Here is a 19,363-nt window from a genome sequence, read left to right on the forward strand (position 1 = left end):
AGAAACCACCAGAGACAGAATAGGTATTTTGTAATATATTTGCAAAGCTTTGCATATACATAGAGACCAGTCCAGCATAGAACATTCAATCGCGCCGCCAAGATGGTCTGCCCCCCCCCCCGCGACAAACCCTCTCCCCTCTTAAGTCTCTCTTCCTCCCACCCTGGCAGTCATGTCTCTCCAGCCAAAACAAATGCCCATTATCTCTCTTTCTAACATTCCTCATTCAAGGTTAAGCACACAGTTTTGCAGACAACCAAAAGACCACAATTGGAAGAAAAACACTAGCTGTTTTGTAATACGATTATGAAATAAAAATAAGTAACACTTAAATTCGGATATATGTAAATGTCTGCCTCCGACAATATATATATATATATTTTTTTTTACACATACTGTAAAAAAAATCTGTAGAATTTACAGTAACAACTAGCAACAACATTTTAGTGTAGTACCGTATTTTTCAGACTATAAGTCGCAGTTTTTTTCATAGTTTGGCCGGGGGTGCGACTTATACTCAGGAGCGACTTATGTGTGAAATTATTAACACATTAGCGTAAAATATCAAATAATATTATTTAGCTCATTCACGTAAGAGACTAGACGTATAAGATTTCATGGGATTTAGCGATTAGGAGTGACATATTGTTTGGTAAACGTATATCATGTTCTATATGTTATAGTTATTTGAATGACTCTTACCATAACATGTTACGTTAACATACCAGGCACGTTCTCAGTTGGTTATTTATGCCTCATATAACGTACACTTATTCAGCCTGTTGTTCACTATTCTTTATTTATTTTAAATTACCTTTCAAATGTCCATTCTTGGTATTGGCTTTTATCAAATACATTTCCCCAAAAAATGCGACTTATACTCCAGTGCGACTTATATATGTTTTTTTCCTTCTTTATTATGCATTTTCGCCAGGTGCGACTTATACTCCGGTGCGACTTATACTCCGAAAAATTCGGTAATACGTGCTTTTTACAACAGATTACGGTAAATTCAAAAACAGTAACACTGTTTCCAACAACAACAACAATAGAGCAACATCAGCAAATACAACATGTACAAATATGATGGTAAAAGTGATAGCAAATAAGCAGTTAGCGAAAATAAAAAAATAATACAGAAATGACAATGAGCATCATTACACTACAAATGGTTCAATACAAATACCAATAGAAATAGCGCTATTGATAATGAACAATACCAATAATTTACCTCTATTATCAACAATACAGTTGTTCAAATGCAACAAAACATATACGTAATGATAACTTAAGATAAGAAAGAATGCAGAAAAGTGGAGGGGAAGAAAGAGAAGCAACCTACATTAACCTTGTAGATTGTTATAGTAATAATAGGTTAAGCTTTGTCAGTGTGCCATGTGTTATACCCAGTTTACCCTAGGGCAACAACGTTAATATATGATTGATGAAACGTGATTATGTGCATGAGTGTATGTATGCATATGTACTTGTATATGTACAGAATGTGTATCTGTGTTTGTACAGTGAATGTATATGTACAGTATGCGTATATGTATGTTTGTACAGTGAATGTATATGTACAGAATGTGTATGTGTTTGTAGAGTGAGTGTATATGTACAGTATGTGTATATGTATGTTTGTACAGTGAATGCATATGTACAGTATGTGTATGTTTGTATAATGAATGTGCGTGTGGATGTACAAACTTTGAGTATGTAAATATGTACTGTATTTGTGTATGTATGTGGGAGCGTAGGTACCTATGTATGTATGTGAGTATATGTGAATTTGTATGTACAATATATTCGACTCCCATTGTGCGTGGGAGCCAGAGTACGGCCCCAGCCCCTCCGAGAGCCCAACCCACAAACAGTAGGTGTGGTGCCCAGGGAACCAGGGACCACCGCCCCCACGCAGCCAACGACAGGAATCCCAGAGCCCGGCCCACCGAGGCCGCCCACAAAGGTCAGCAGCAGGCCGCAGACAGACGCACCCGGCAGAGGACAAAGCGCGAGAAAAGCAGGGGACAGCCAGATCCCAAGCCGGCGAGAGACTACACCCCACACGGGCAGAAAGGCGGGATGCCCCGCCCGGGGGGCCCAGAGACTCCCCGCAACCGGACGGGAAGACCGCCCCTGCCCCACCGGGCCCCCACGAGTCCACCCCCCACCCCTGGAGAGTGCGGCGAGGCCAGCCCCCGGCCACCCCACCCAAGTCGACCGCCGCAGGACCACCCAACACGGGGCCACGGTAACCACCCACATCACCCGCAGGGACCCAACGATGTGTTGGACCCTAACCCTATGTTAATAAGCAACTAATTAATGGTTCATATGTTCCCCATACTAAAGTGTTACCATTATTTCTTTTGGAAAACCTTGATTCATTTTTTGTACAATTCGGTCTTTGTTTGAAAGGATTACTATCAAAATCTGAGGTAGCACTGTAATTATGTTGTGCAACGTGGCAGATATTGATTAATTGCATTTATCTTTCTTATGCATACAAATGTTATCGAAGGCGAGTGTGCGGTGGTTTCGATTTCTGAAGTCCTTCTATTTCTATTATGAAATGTGTCATTATCATGGGAGAAGCGATCGCATTACAGTCGTTTTCGACTCGGCTATGCTTCAATGTGCGTGACCAATCGTGCCATGACTTGGCCCACCTCTTCCAATCATGCCGGACTGTGTGATAATGGTTATTTTAGAGCTACGAGAGTTTTGTTTTTTATGTTGAGCTGATGGCAGCCGGATGACCCGGACACATCATCGCATGCAGGGAGACTAAATACCGGCATTGACATGAGAATTTGAACTGTCCAGATCACGTCATGCTTGCCTCTTGTGATAAACACAATGAAAAGAAGAGCCCGCCTGTCATAATGGCTCTTCTGAATAGCATTTTATGCTTTATTAGTCATACTTAATGGTGTTGAAGGGGCTGCAAGTGATGAAAAAAAAAATCCCTCCCTCTCTCTCCTTCTCTCGCTGGGAGCAAAAAAAAAAGACTCCTCGACAATCCAGGCCCAAAGTATTTTACACATTGAGCATTCTTTCTTTGGTTTTAAAGGGAGATTGCACATGCTCTCATCTGGAAGACGGATGGCCAGAAGCAAGCAATCACAGTGGTGGAGACAGTGAGAGGCAGCAAGATGACAATTGGGTTCATGTTAGATGGATCTTCCATTTCATATTTACTCATACATAAAGGATTCAAAACTAATTCATCTAATCCTCCGGCACGTTTGTACAGGAAAACTAATGGCAAGCTGTAGTGTCAACTACAATCTGATTTGCTCTGATTTAGGAACAACTCTTGCTATGAAAAATGTATAATTCAAATAATCTGTAATAAAACCTGCAGCAGGCTCTATTATCAAATCATCAATTAAGAACGTAGTAGCTTGTGTGGAATTAATTGAGGATTCATCACATGTTCAAGCACTGCCTGACTCTAACCTGCAGAGGCGCTGTTGATTCAATCTCAACCTGTTCAAGATTTAGTTAGAGCTTCAGCCCCCTTCTACACTAAGCCGGTTATCAAAGGTAAATCCCACCTAACCTTATCCTTGTCCACACACACACAATGGTCATTTAAGACCCAACCGGGGCGGTATAGCTCGGTTGGTAGAGCGGCCGTGCCAGCAACTTGAGGGTTCGACGCAATGCAACATAGTTCAACATGCGCGAAAAATGCACGTCATAGTCACCTCCAGTGTTGCTTTGTGTGCAAGTTCTTAAATGTAATTTTACTTATCTGAACAATATTCTATCTCTATCCTCCTTCAAAACCGCACTAAAAGAACACCTCCAGGCAACTACAACCCTAAACTAACACCCTCCCTTCCACATAATACCTCTTCGGATTGTAAATAATCTAATGTAAACAATCAAACAATCAAATGTAGACACTTTTTCTTATACTTTCTGATCTCTCTCTCTATGTCCACTACTTGCTGTACATATCCTACCAAGTCAGTCCTACACTGTTTCAATATCCATTTCTCTGATGATGCAATTGTTGATGCTGATTGTTGATGACTGAAGTATTGATACCAACCAAATCTAACCCCCCCTTCATATCCCACACCCCGTATTGTAAATAATGTAAATAATTCAATGCATATACTCTGATGATTATCTTGTGTGATGACTGTATTATGATGTTAGTATATATTTGATAGTATATATCTGTATCATGTATCAATTTAAGTGGACCCCGACTTAAACAAGTTGAAAAACTTATTCGGGTGTTACCATTTAGTGGTCAATTGTACGGAATATGTACTGTACTGTGCAATCTACTAATAAAAGTTTCAATCAATCAAATCAATCCAGTGTTGTGGTATTTCAATTAACTGGAATCCGGTCTGCTGGGGGCCCTATTGTAGTGAATCACATCTGAGCCATCATAAATTGATCAAATCTTTAATGGACATGTGGAAACAATCCACATCCACGGGGGGCCCGCATTCTCGTCGTCTCTCTTTCGAGAAATGGACAACGTTTTTCGATAAGTAGAATCACAGCTGACCTGGACAATCGAAAGTTCTCTTGCCGTCTGAGATGTGTTGTATCCCAAATAACTGCAATCACGCGTTTTCTTCTCTTAAGGTATTCATGTTTGATTTCCACAAGCGTCTGTACAGACGGAAGGAGAAACACGGGCACGTCTGGATGACTCGCCTCCATATTTCCAGTGGTTAGCTCAGAGTTACCAAACCGCTTTATCATGAAGCTGGCTGTGGCGCGTTCTTTCTGACATCACTTCCTGTGTAGGGCGCAGTCTTTCTGGCGCCACTCTCTCTCCGAACTCAGTTTGTAAACTATCAATGAGTCCATACAAAGCTAAGAGCCGGAGATTGAAGAAATAGACGGCGCACTTACCCGTGTAACAAATTATCCAAGGAGGGGAACCTTAAACGATGATTTAGTGTGGCTGAAACAGGATTTAGGCTAAATAATTATTTGTTTAAGGGGTCATCCGGCTTAGTGTAGACATAGCCTCAGTGACGTGACATAAACACTTCTTTGGGCAGAATTATTGTGTTGAATGTAACTTTAGCATCAAAACAGGAGTTCAGATCATTCAGATTGTTTTGAAAAAATGTCAGAGTTGTTTTAAGCAACATTTTTCACCTCCTGTCATACAAGCAGTGATGTCAGTACCGCATTACTAATATGACCACGTTTTTTAGTAACACGTAATATAACGCGTTAACTGTTTTCAAATCAGTAATCAGATTAAAGTCACTCACCGAAGTCACTGTGCGTTACTACTTTTGCCATTTTCCTTGGCAAAAACATATATTTGCTTTCTTCTTGTGTCTTGGGGACTGACGTCACGTTTTTAGCACAAGGAGAAGGCAAGCCTACTTCTTCGAGACGTACCCCAAAAATATCATAAAATCGATGAAATACGGTTTCTTTCATTTAAAATAATCGTCTATTTTGTGTCTTATTTTGTACGCTTTAATATAATACATTAAAATGCATCATGATTGTGTTTTGACACCTATTTTTCTACCTTTTCCAACAACTTGTCCATGTTACTGCAGAACACTAAAACAAACTTGAGGTTTTTATAAAAATGAAGCAGAATTCCCCAAAGTAGAGTGGAGAATAAGGCCAGATTTGTTTTTCAAAACATTATTTTCAGTTAAACTAATTTTAATTATGTGCTCTCCAACACTGGAAGATGCAACGTTTATGTGTTGAGTGACATGAGGCGTTTCATCACCAATGCGTAAGTACAAAAATGCTCGAAAATATTATTTTAATTGTAAATTGTAAACTATAAAAAATTTTAAATCAGTACCATATTTTCCAGACCATAAGGCACACCGTATTATAAGGCGCACTGCCGATGAATGGTCTATTTTGTTTATCTTTTTTCATATATTAGGCGCACCGGATTATAGGCTGCATTAAAGGAGTAATATTATTATAATTGTTTTCTAAATGTAAAACACTTCCTTGTGGTCTACATAACATGTAGTGGTGGTTATTTGGTCAAAATGTTGCATGGATGATGTTTTACAGATCATCTTCAAGCTGCTTTCTGACAGTCACTTCAGGATGCGCCGTTTTGTTGTCGGTCTTATTTACGTGGCTCACCTTTGGCAGCGTCTTCTCCCCGTCATCTTTGTTGTAGCGGTGTAGCGTGCAAGGATGGGAGTGGAAGAAGTGTCAAAAGATGGAGCTAACTGTTTTAATGACATTCAGACTTTACTTTAATCAATAACGGAGCAGCATCTTCTCATCCGGAAACAACCACACCGGAAACGTGTCCCCTAAAAAAACGTCCGACCGGAACTCTAATAACTAAAAATCCTTGGGTAAATATTGTAAACTCACTACACCGGTATGTTTTACCGCTTTAATGGCGAGGTTACTGACGGATATAAGTAAGAACTTTACACTACTTTATATTAGAAATGGCAACAGCAGAGGATGAATGTCCCATAACAAGAAGATATAGAAAAAGAAGAAGCTTATCGACCATTTTTCAGGATTCATGCAGATCCCAAATACAGATCAACAAGTACTAGAAGGTAAGAAACATTGCTTTTGCATAATATTGCGAAATAAAACGTCAGATAATATGTCTTACCTTATACACACACCATATTAATACTTGTATGTTTAATGCGCCAACAATCCTTCAAGCGGTGCGGCTTCATAGCTTACCAAAGTCGTACTAAAACATGTTGATAGATTGTTTAGCGCTGTGTGTAATGTTCTATATTTTCAATGGAACATTTACAATGTTGGTGTTGTTTACTTGAGACCCATCATAGTGCAGCCTACTCTTATCTCTTATGTTTGACTGCCATCTACTGGTCACACTCATCATTAAACCATGTACCAAATAAGATAGCTTCAAGGTGGGTAAGCTCAACCAAACTTATTCCTTACATTAGGTGCACCAGGTTATAAGGCTCATTGTCGAGATTTTTGGGGAAAAATATGTTTTTTAGTGTGCCTTATAGTCTGGAAAATACGGTAATTAGTAATTGATTACTTTTTCAAAGTAACAGTGATAACACTGTATAAAAGTGAAAAAAGACAACTGTAAAAAAATATTTTCCACGAACCCCAGCGCTTATCGTAATGTTGAAGTCTTCTTTTAAGTTTTCTTTTAACAAAAGCAAAAGTGTTCCCTTTACAAAGTGAGTTCAAACTTTAAAGTTGATATCGATGTATGCCAAAAATATGTATTTTTTGACAAGCCTTCTGTTTTCCTCTGGAAACTCCCGTATTTTGCCCTTTTTTTCCACCACCCTTTTGTTCAAATACTTTTCCCATACTTGAATATTCACAAAACAAATTCTTGTACAAATTCAGGTGGAAAGATGAAAATGTATCCTCTTTCCAGAAGATAAATGCAAATGTTGTCAGGTGGTGTTTTGACTAATGCAACTGTGGGAGTACTTAACGTTGCTAGATTAGTCACGTCATAAATTGCTTCCTGATATGCCTCTAAAACGCATGCTTACAAAGGAGACAGAGGAAGGGCAAAAATACGCACCCTCCAAAAAAAAAAAAGATGCCATAAAAAAGAAGAGTAATGTGCTTACGCTGGATGTCGATGGTGACACTGCTCTCCTTGCCGTTGGGGACAGCCTTGTTTGAGGCCTTACAGATGATCTGTTGGCCCGTCTCGATGTTTGACGGCGACAGGTAGAGTGTGCTCACGGTGGTTTCTCTCCTCCCGTCCCGCAGCAACGTCTGCAGACCAAGAACATATGGAAAAATGCTTGCTTAGGCTTAAGTCATTTAGCATAGTCTATTGGTTTTCTATATACAGTACCGCATGCCATATCTGATTGTACATTCTTGTGTAGGTTTGTAGGTTGTCAAGATAATTACTGTATTTTCGGGACTATAAGTCGCTTCTTTTTTCCCCCCACGGTTTGAACCCAGCAGCTTTTAAAACTCTGCTGCTAATTAATGGAATTTTCTTCACTAACGGACATGATGTTTGTTGTTGAACAAATAGCTTTAATTTAACGTCGACAGACACACTGAAAATGTGTTTTATTGTTTGTGCTATGGCACCATCTTTTGGACGAGTTCACTCAGTTCAGGTGCTGTGGGTGGAAAATGTACTTCCTGTTTCGTGTCCTAAACTGGAAGTATTCATCCATAGCGTTCCTGCTCGAAAATATTATTCAGTCATCACTCCAAGCAACGTCTGTATGTTTTACAATATAACTAAAACAATTCATACTTACTAAATCGCTCCATGTGTGATGTCTGTAGGAGTGTTTTCACGCATATTTGTACATGCTATCGTAATGTAATAAAGCTGGTGTCGTTAACATTAGTGAATATGCTAACAGGTGTCTGTGTTGTAATTCTTAACTTACAATGGCATTCTTTTTGTATTATTTCAGTTTTGTAAATTCACCAAAACTTCAGCGTGGAGTTATTTAATCTGTTTAACTGATTAGAGAGCTAGCTTCTGCAGGTCTACATAACATGTAATGGTGGTTCCTTGGTCAAAATGTTGCATAGATTATGTTTTACAGATCATCTTCAAGCCGCTTTCTGAAAGTCGCTTTCGGATGCGCCGTTTTGTGGGCGATCTTATTTACGTGGCTCACCTTCGGCAGCGTCTTCTCCCCGTCATCTTTGTTGTAGCGGTGTAGCGTGCAAGGACGGGGGTGGAAGAAGTGTCAAAAGATGGCGCTAACTGTTTTAATGACATTCAGACTTTACTTAAATCAATCATCTTCTCATCTGGAAACAACAACACAGGAAATGTGTCCTGTGAAAAAACGCCCTGCCGAAACTCTAATAACTAAAGTTCCTTGGGTGAATAATGTAAACTCACTACTCCGGTATGTTTTAGCGCTTTCATGGCGAGTTTACTGACAGATATGAGTAAGAACTTTACACTACTTTATATTAGAAATGGCAACAGTGGAGGATGAATGTCACACAACAAGAAGATAGAGAAAAAAGAAGAAGCTTATCAATTCGCGGACACGCGCAAATTTTCAGGATTTCTACAGATCCCAAATACAGATCAGCAGGCACCAGAAGGTAAGAAAAGTTGCTTTTGCATAATATTGCGAAAATAACGCCAGATAATATGTCTTACCTTATACACACACCATATTAATACTTGTATGTTTAATGCGCCGACAATCCTTCAAGCGGTGTGGCTTCATAGCTTACCAAAGTTGTAGTGAAACATTTTGATATATTTTTGAGCGCCATGTGTAATGTTCTATATTTTCAATGGAACATTTAAAATGTTGGTGTTGTTTACTTGAGACGCCACACCTAGTGTATGTGTGACAATCATTGGTACTTTAACTTAACTTAACATATTGCAATCATTGTGCAGTTCACTTTTATGTATTATGTTTGACTGTCATCTACTGGTCACACTTATCATTACACCATGTACCAATTAAAATAGCTTCGAGGTGAGTAAACTCAACCAAACTTATTCCTTACATCAGGCGCATTGGGTTATAAGGCGCAATGTCGAGTTTTGAGGGAAAAAAAAAATTTTTAAGTATGCCTCATAGTCCGAAAAATACGGTAATTTTTGTCCTAGAAGATATTTTGTTTCATTAATTTTCTGAGGTGTTTCTTGACACCTTATGTTGTATTTTTTTTATATTGTTATACTATTTCTATTAGCTTCTGTGTTCTCTACTGAACAACATATGGTTGTATCAACTCAAAACAGTACTAACTTTAAATCCCTTGCAACTTTACAGCTGTCATTTATGTAAAGATTGAACACATGTGGTCCCAACATTGATCCATGCAAGTAATAATTGAAGCTGCAGACATGTGTTCTTGGCTGAAATATTGTTCAACTCTCTTCACACCCTACTGGACGGAATAAAACTTGACTCACTGGTGACGGTGGCAGAGAGGAGGACTGTGGAAAAACTAATGAGCATTCTGGATGATGCCAGATGCCATTTATACCCCCATTATTTACTTTTTACTTTTTAAATTTGATCTCAATTCTGTACACTGCTGCTGGAATTGTAATTTTCCTGAGGGAACTCTCCTGAAGGAATCAATAAAGTACTATCTATCTATCTATCTATCTATCTATCTATCTATCTATCTATCTATCTATCTATCTATCTACTGAGAACCAATGTCCTATGTTAGCATTTCAAGAAAAAAAAAAAACACAGGAGGTTACACCTATTACCTGTAATATATGTAACTATTTGTTCTGTATATTGTACAGTATTTTGTATTTCTACAATGTTTTGCATATTGTACAGGATTGCTTATTATTTTTATTGGATAGTAGTCTGTTTATTTCAATTGTTCGTTTTTTTCTTTATTACCTCTTGTGTAATTTATTTTTACCCCATATGTGTTCCCACTACCACACCTTAAATTGGAGTCCTTAATCTCGTAATATGCAAATATAATTACAATAAAGTCCATTCTATTCTACGGCGTGTCAAAGTTGGTAGAGTGGCCGTGCCAGCAATCGGAGGGTTGCTGGTTACTGGGTTTCAATCCCCACCTTCTACCATCCTAGTCACGTCCGTTGTGTCCTTGGGCAAGACACTTCACCCCTTGCTCCTGATGGCTGCTGGTTAGCACCTTGCATGGCAGCTCCCGCCATCAGTGTGTGAATGTGTGTGTGAATGGATGAATGTGGAAATAGTGTCAAAGCGCTTTGAGTACCTTGAAGGTAGAAAAGCACTATACAAGTATAACCCATTTATCATTTATTTATTCTATTCTGTAATTATATTTAGGTGGAAAAAACACATTTCAAGTGGCACTCGAAAAATATTGAAAATGACTGATACACAATTGACCGCGATGGAACTTTGTCAAATTACAAACTGTAACTCAGAGATACTACGAAAGAAATAAATGAATGGTTGGTTTATACATCGCAGTACTGTACGCCATAAAGCTACCCTTCAGTTACCATGCAAACATGCCCCCGAGAGGATGAATCTAATTGGAATTTCTCATCACAGGCATTTTGTCCTTTAAAGCAGTAACCTTTAGAACTGCAGAAAGTCTTCCTACACTCAACGGCTGCTCTGAAAAGAAGTAAACGCTTCTCAAGTCTCCTTTTTTTCCGTGCGTCTTAAGAGCCACGCTCCGCCGCATGTCTTGTCATACTCGGCAAAGAACATCAATCTTCTTTGCAACGCTCATCTTCCTGAGCCCTCCATTGTGGAAGCCATCTGGAATCAGTAGGTAGCGGGCTGCGTAGCGCCACGGAGTTGATACTAACCATTGTGGGACAGAAATCAAACCAGCAGACGAGAACAAATTGCATGGCAACGTGGTCAACCACAAAAGTCAAAACACATTTCCTTTGGAGGGACTCACCGCTGGGAAGAATAGCAAACCCAAGAGTGGCAAAAACACATTCTGTCGTTTTTTGGTTTGGGAAGAAAGGACGGCCTGCGCTGACCAGAAGAAGCTTTACTGCACTTTTACATTTGGATTTCTCTCACAAATCCTCAGAACACAGAATGGTATTTTTCTCCGCTCGGACGACCTCAGACAGATTTTCATGGCACTAAAATAGAGGAAAGCTTAGCGTGAAAATAATTTCTGCAAACTGAGGCCGGAATTATTTTATTGTGACTTTCTACTCTGACTTTTGATGAGCAAACTACCTGAATGATACCATACATTCATTTCAATTACCTTAATGCACACCTGTGTTTGGCTATTAAATATTTTACAAAAGAAAACACTAACCTGTGTTTTTTAACAAAGCTCTTTAATCACGCTTTACGCATAATGACTTACCCATTGCCATTACCGTATTAAAGAAAAACATATACCTCCAACAATATTTTCATAAATTACTATTTCATTAGTTATAGCGCTTTCTGATCCCAAAGTCAGTTATTAATAAATTGAGATAGTAAAGACAGTACATGATATGCTGCATGTTGCTATGACTGCAACGGCAGTATTTTCCCAAACTACTATCTTATTAGTTATAACGCTTTCTGATACTAAAGTCAGTAGCTCATAAACTGATATAGTAAAGACAATGCATGATATGCTGCTTCCTAAACTGCTATCTTTATTAGTTATACATTCTGACACTGTCAGTACATTCATTTAAAATGTTGGATAGTCACGACAGTGCATGATATGCTGCTTTTGCTATTCCTCAACACCATTATTTTCTTAGACTACTATATTCATTAGTTATTATACTTTCTGATACTAGGTCGCAGCTATGTCTGCAATACCAATATTTTCCAAAACTACTATCTTATTAGTTATAACTCTTTCTGATGCTAAAGTTAGTAATTCATAAACTGAGATAGTAAAGACGGTACATGATATGCTGTGTGTTGCTATGCTTGCAACACCAGCATTTTCCTAAACTACTTTATTAGTTATAATACTTTGACACTATGTTACAGCAGCACTTCATAAGCTCGGATATTCACGACAGTGCTACTTGTTACTATGCCTCCAACACCAACATTTTTCTAAACTACTATATTTGTTAGTTACCATACATTCTGCCACTAAGTCAGTACATTAACTCGAAATGTAGGATAGTCACGACTGTGTATGACATACTGCTTTTGCTATGCCTCAACACTATTATTTTCCAAAACTACTATATTTATTAGTTATCATACATTCTGACACTAAGTCACAGCAGTACTTCATAAACTGGGATAGTCACAACAGTGCATGATATGCTACTTCTTGCTAAGCCTTCAACAACAACATTTTCCTATGCTACTAGATTTATTAGTTTAAACACTTTCTGATACATAATACTTCATTAACTAGAATAATCAAGACAGTGCATGAAATGCTGTTGTTGTATGCCTCAACACCATCCTTTTCCTAAACAAATATCTGTATATGTTATAAGATTTTCTTATACTTAGTCAGTACTTCATAAACTAGGATAATGAAGACAGTGCATTTTATGCTACTTGTTGCTATGTCTCCAACATCAATATGTACCCTAAACTACTATATTATTAGTTATCATACTTTCTGAAACTAAGTCACAGCAGTATTCCATAAGCTAGGACAGTCACAACAGTGCATGCTATGCTCCTTATTGCTATGCCTCAAACAACAGTATTTTGCTAAACTACTATCTTTATTAGATTAAACACTTTCTGATACTTAGTACTTCATTAACTAGGATCATCAAGACAGTGCATGAAATGCTGCCTTTGCTATGCCTCAACACTATTATTTTCCAAAACTACTATATTTATTAGTTATCATCCGTTCTGATACTAAGTCACAGAAGTACTTCATAAACTAGGAATCATCAAGACCATGCATGAAATGCTACATGTCTCTATGTCTCCAACACCAATATTTACCCTAAACTACTACATCTATTAGTGGTCATACTTTCTGATACTAAATCACAGCAGTGCTTCATAAACTGTGATAGTCACGACAGTGCATGATATGCTATGTGTTGTAATGCCTTCAAAAACAATATTTTCCTATACTACTATATTTATTAGTTTAAACACTTTCTGATATTTAGTACTTCATTAACTACAATAATCAAGACAGTGCATGACATGCTGTTTTGTATGCCTCAACTTCATCATTTTCCTAAACAAATATCTTTATGTATTATAACACTTTCTGATACTTAGTCAGTACTTCATAAACTAGGATAATCAAGACAGTGCATGTTATGCTACTTGTTGCTGTATCTCCAAAACCAATATTTACCCTAAACTACTATATGTATTAGTTATCATACTTTCTGAAACTAAGTCACAGTAGTACTTCATGAGCTATGCCTCAAACAACAGTATTTTCCTAAACTACTATCTTTATTCGTTTAAACACTTTCTGATACTTAGTACTTCAAATAATGCCTGTATTAATGTATCTTTGTGAGTTTTACTAGAATCAGGTGCTTTTGTAAGGTTTGCAAACACACAATTTAGTTTTTTACTCAATATGACAGTAATGTTCTTAAAATCCTGATATAATGCGAAAAAAGCAATACAAAATGTATTCAATCATAACTCCTAAACCAAACATGCAAAATGTCTAATAATGCCTGAAATAATGTATCTTTGTGACTTTTACTAGAAGCATATGCTTTTGTAAGGTTTGCAAACACAAAAATGTGTTTTTTTTACACAACAGTAATGTTCTTAGAATCCTGAGATAATGCGAAAAAAGCAATAACTAGGATAATCAAGACAGTGCATGAATTGCTGATTTTGCTATGCCTCAACACTATTGTTTTCCAAAACTACTATATTTATTAGTTATCATATGTTCTGATACTAAGTCACAGAAGTACTTCATAAACTAGGATAATCAAGACAGTGCATGATATGCTACGTGTCGCCATGTCTCCAACACCAATATTTACCCTAAACTACTACCTGTATTTTTCGGACTATAAGTCGCAGTTTCTTTCATAGTTTGGCCGGGCTCCAGTGCGATGTATGTATGTTTTTTTCCTTCTTTATTATGCATTTTCGGCAGGTGCGACTTATACTCCGAAAAATACGGTATATGTATTAGTTGTCATACTTTCTGACAATAAGTCACAGCAGTACTTCACAAACTGGGATAATCAAGACGATGCATGATATGCTACTTGTTACTATGCCTCAAACATGAATATTTTCCTAAACTATTATATTTATTAGTTCTAACACTCTCTGATACTTAGTACTTCCTAAACTAGGATAATCAAGACAGTGCATGAAATGTTGCTTTTTGCTATGCCTCCAAAACCAATATATTCTCCGAAATTATAATTATGATTTGTTGCAAAATACTTTCTAATACAGCTAGCATATTAAGAGTCAACTTAGGTGACCAGACTCCTGCGCCAACTTTGATCCTAACAAGAAGGTGACCTGTGGGTAGCAGATCACTTGGTGGCTTAAAAAAAATCCAATCAAACGGATTATCTTCTAATTAAAAAAACAGCTTAACCAAATAGATTACCTACTCGATAAAACCTGATGTTCTGCCAGACAAGCTAATTCATCGCTTGGCCTGTTTACAGTGAGGTTCTAGTTGTCAGGCAGGTTGAAGCTAAAGACGCATGGCCGCATGTTTTGGTGCACTAATGTCGGCACGCTTATCGGCTGACTGAGGCTCACTTTCTGTTTCCCAAAATCTGATGTTTTGTCCAACAGCCGTCCAGCCTCAACCTTCCATCAGTGGGATCTAATCCTATTTCCTCCTGCTCCACATGACATCACATAATGGCCATAATGGGATGTAAACGTCTTCTGAGGGTATTTGAGGGGGAATATCTGCTTTCTGACAAGTGTTTTTTTTAGCAATCTTGCAGAAAATAAGCTCTAACTGCACATTTGTCTGCTTTTAGGGTTTTATTTTCTTGTTATAAGTGTCCAGGTTGCTAGAACCGGGATGTGTTTAATAGCTGATTGGCATGAAATAGATTATAGAGCAAAAGGTTTTTCGATGTGCCATTAGCAACGGACAGTCTACAGCAGTGGTTCTTAACCTTGTTGGAGGTACCGAACCCCACCAGTTTCATATGCTTATTCACCGAACCCTTCTTTAGTGAAAAATAAAATGTTTTGTATCTCCAAATTCAAGACGAAGTTATATGTTTTTGATAACACTTTAGTATGGGGAACATATTCTAAGTAACAAATACTTAATTTAGAGTTTGTTGGACACTAGGGGAACTTATTCTTAGTAACAAAGACTTAATTTAGAGTTTTTTGGTTAGGGTTAGAGGGTTAGGGCCAGGGTTGGAGGGTTAATAATGACTAGTTAAGAGCCAATATGTTACTAATTTGCATATTAATAAGCAACTAATTAATAATGAAGATGTTCCCCATACTAAAGTATTACCATGCTTTTTTTTTACTGGTGCACAAAATGAACCATGCATGAACATCACTTTGTTCAAAGAACAAAACCAACACAGTGCATAAACTCACAACAAATTACACACCTGCAAATCAGTCTGACTTCTGCTGTTGCCGTATCCGTAATACGCCGATAGGGAAAAGTTTTTATTTACACGATGAGTCGGGTGTGTCTTGACCTCCGCCGAACCCCTGAGCCCGACTCACCGAACCCCTAGGGTTCGACCGAACCCAGGTTAAGAACCACTGGTCTACAGTGAGTGTGTGCATCAGTGACGTGCAGTGAGGTTGATGGCTGGTGAGGCACTGACTTCATCACAGTCAGATTTACAAACATATGAACCCTAAAGAGTATCTTATTCACCATTTGATTGGCAGCAGTTAACGGGTTATGTTTAAAAGCTCATACCAGCATTCTTCCCTGCTTGGCACTCAGCATCAAGGGTTGGAATTGGGGGTTAAATCACCAAAAAATGATTCCCGGGCGCGGCGCCGCTGCTGCCCACTGCTCCCCTCACCTCCCAGGGGGTGATCAAGGGATGGGTCAAATGCAGAGGACACATTTCCTTACACCTAGTGTGTGTGTGTGACAATCATTGGTACTTTAACTTAACTTTAACTTTACACATACAAACTGTAGCACACAAAAAAGCACATTTAATAAAAAAAACGTTATTATGGTCTTACCTTTACTTATAAGTGCGGGAACAGTGGTGTTCGTGTTGGAGGAGTTGTGAATGAATGAAATATGTAATCCGTGCTGCAGTCCGCAGGTGTACCTAATGTTGTGGCCCTGCGGTCGTTTGCGGCTCCTCCAACGCGAGCATTGTTGTTTTTGCACTTTTTGGCTTCTTGTTGAGTGACTTTTTTGAGTGGGTTCAGTCTTGCACGTGGAGGGTTTGGGTGTGGGCTTTGGTTGGTGTGGCTCTCCCGTCGGGGGGTGCGTTCTACGGCGAAGGTGCATTAACCGGCACCAGGAGGCGGGATTACTGCGAGCCTCAGCCAGTGCGTCTTTGCAGCAGTTCTATGATTGCTCAGCACAATAAATACTTTACACACATACAGTTGTTGACAAAATACACTGTACATTTTATACCTCAGCTAACTAAACTATGGAAATGTATAATATAGTTCATATAGCAATATGGTCTCACTGCACAGCAGGCCAGCAGTTAGCCGAGTCCGCAATCCATGGTGAGGCACAATTCAGTGACGTGCCTCAACTGGCTGCTGACTCACCGCAAGTCTTTTCTCAGTATTTGAACGGCAAATTTGAAAATTCAGCGATTTTGAAGAAAAATCATCTAAAACTGGTGAAGTTAAATGGAAAAATAACTTTATAGCATAATCACTGGATACATATAACAATTTTTTTTTTTTTTTTTCTTTTTACACTTTTTTTCTTTCCATGATGGCAGGTGAGGCCGGGCCTCACCTGCCTCTAGTGACCGCACGTCACTGGTGTGCATTAGTTACATATTATGCATCTCAAGAATTTAGCACCAAAGTGTGAATTTAATAAGAAACATCCTTGAGGATTGCAAGTGATCCAAATGTCCTCCTTGAAATGTCTACCTGCAAAGCAGACCTGATTTTATATACAACATAAAAATGCACTTGCCAGCAAGAACAAGTCATAAAAATGTCAACATTGCTGTCTGCTATGCTACCACCAATACAGCGATCTCAGCTTGCGTGTGTATAAAAACATGTCTGACATTACTGGAGGGAGGAGGATTTCAGTGATTTTTTTTCCAGTAATGGACACCTGGAAGCAACAGCTCATGCACAGAGTATGATATGTGTCTCCACCGGCTCCACTGAAGCGCATCAGGATGTCGCAGTCAAGTGGGAACTTTGTTTAGAAAGTTCCCCTGACAGGCTTGCGAGGAAATTCACAGCTAAAACTAAAATTGTTTATACTCTGTCTGGCCACATTTTGGGTTAGCGATGTAGAAGGTAAACTATTTGTTGGGAAACAAGATTTTGAAGCATTCTGGTATAGCACCAATCATCACGATTTACCCGACACATGAGACGTGACAAACTGGGGGACGGGGGACGGGTGTCGGGTGGGTGTATTATTCACTTTAGCCACCAGATGGTAGTAGAGTGTTGATAATCTTAAAATGTGTTTTGTGGCAATTCCAACTTTGACAATAGCATTAGTTGCTGTGTGGAGTGGCACTTTACATCAATTTCAGTAGACTACATTGCAAAACCATTACCCCGCAAGATCTATCCATGAATAGGTTCATACGAATCCCTTCCCTATTGTAACTTCTAGACAAGGGGTTTTCAAAATGTGTCCGAGATATAATACGGTTAGAGCCACTGCCAGTAATTGAACAAAGTAATTTTCAGAGCATTTGTGGCATATTCCATTCAACCAAGACTCTTTTTAAACCCTCATTGTAGGACATGTTTTTCCCCTTTGAAATAAGTTATCTTAGGTGAGGTGTATGATAGGCAGTAATTTTAGCAATAATGTCAGTATAAAAATGCACTGTGTGCAGTGTGTGTTAAAAAAAATGAACTGTTTCAGATAATAAAATTAAAAAAAATATTGCAACATTTAAAAATGAGCTGATTATGATAACTGCGGTGTAAATTTTCATAGCCATCAATCCATCCATTTACTACCACTATCTTGTTTTATTATCATCATATAATCTTTTGCAAGTATGCCATTAAGTTTTGATTGATTGATTGAGACTTGTATTAGTAGGTTGCACAGTGAAGTACATATTCCGTACAATTGACCACTAAATGGTAACACCCGAATACGTTTTTCAACTTGTTTAAGTCAGGGTCCACTAAGTTGCAATTACAGTTGGAAGTCCAAGACGTTAGATGGCAGTTGTGGAACGTTTATAGTGTTTTTTTTTGTTGTTTTTGTTACACCCTAAAAAGTGTTAATACTGTCAGTACTGTACCTACTATGCATCAGCTGTTTTATTGTAATATGCATCTTAGTTGTGATTGTGGTTAACAACTTTGGAGGTGTTGATATTGCCATGTAAAATTGCAAATGCTAATAAGTATAATTTTGATAGCAAAGCCAATTTGTTTTAGCATCAAGCTGGCACATTTTTTTTGGAAACACTGAGCCTGAATATGAATATACAGTCGTGGTCAAAAGTTTACATACACTTGTGAAGGGCATAATGTCATGGCTGTCTTGAGTTTCCAATAATTTCTAAAACTCTTATGTTTTTGTGATAGAGTGATTGGAGCATATAGTTGTTGGTCACAAAAAACATTCATGAAGTTTGGTTCTTTTATGAATTTATTATGGGTCTACTGAAAATGTGACCAAATCTGCTGGGTCAAAAGTATGCATACAGCAATGTTAATATTTGTTTACATGTCCCTTGGCAAGTTTCACTGCAATAAGGCGCTTTTGATAGCCATCCACAAGCTTCTGGTTGAATTTTTGACCACTCCTCTTGACAAAATTGGTGCAGTTTAGCTACATTTGTTGGTTTTCTGACATGGAC

At 38.3% G+C, this 19,363-nt stretch overlaps 1 protein-coding gene across 8 annotated transcripts in view; it reads right to left on the reverse strand.

The window, feature by feature from the left end:
- Positions 1-19,363, reverse strand: part of kirrel3b (kirre like nephrin family adhesion molecule 3b) — a 430,118-nt gene that overhangs the window by 105,303 nt on the left and 305,452 nt on the right. For all 8 annotated transcript variants that reach the window (XM_061972705.1, XM_061972702.1, XM_061972701.1 and 5 more), the window contains exon 7: positions 7,584-7,734. In XM_061972705.1, coding sequence (XP_061828689.1) covers positions 7,584-7,734 — 151 coding nt within the window. The remainder of the gene's footprint in view (positions 1-7,583; positions 7,735-19,363) is intronic.

Source organism: Nerophis lumbriciformis, linkage group LG17, assembly GCF_033978685.3.
Source record: "Nerophis lumbriciformis linkage group LG17, RoL_Nlum_v2.1, whole genome shotgun sequence".
In the NCBI taxonomy this organism is placed as follows: Eukaryota; Metazoa; Chordata; class Actinopteri; order Syngnathiformes; family Syngnathidae; genus Nerophis; species Nerophis lumbriciformis.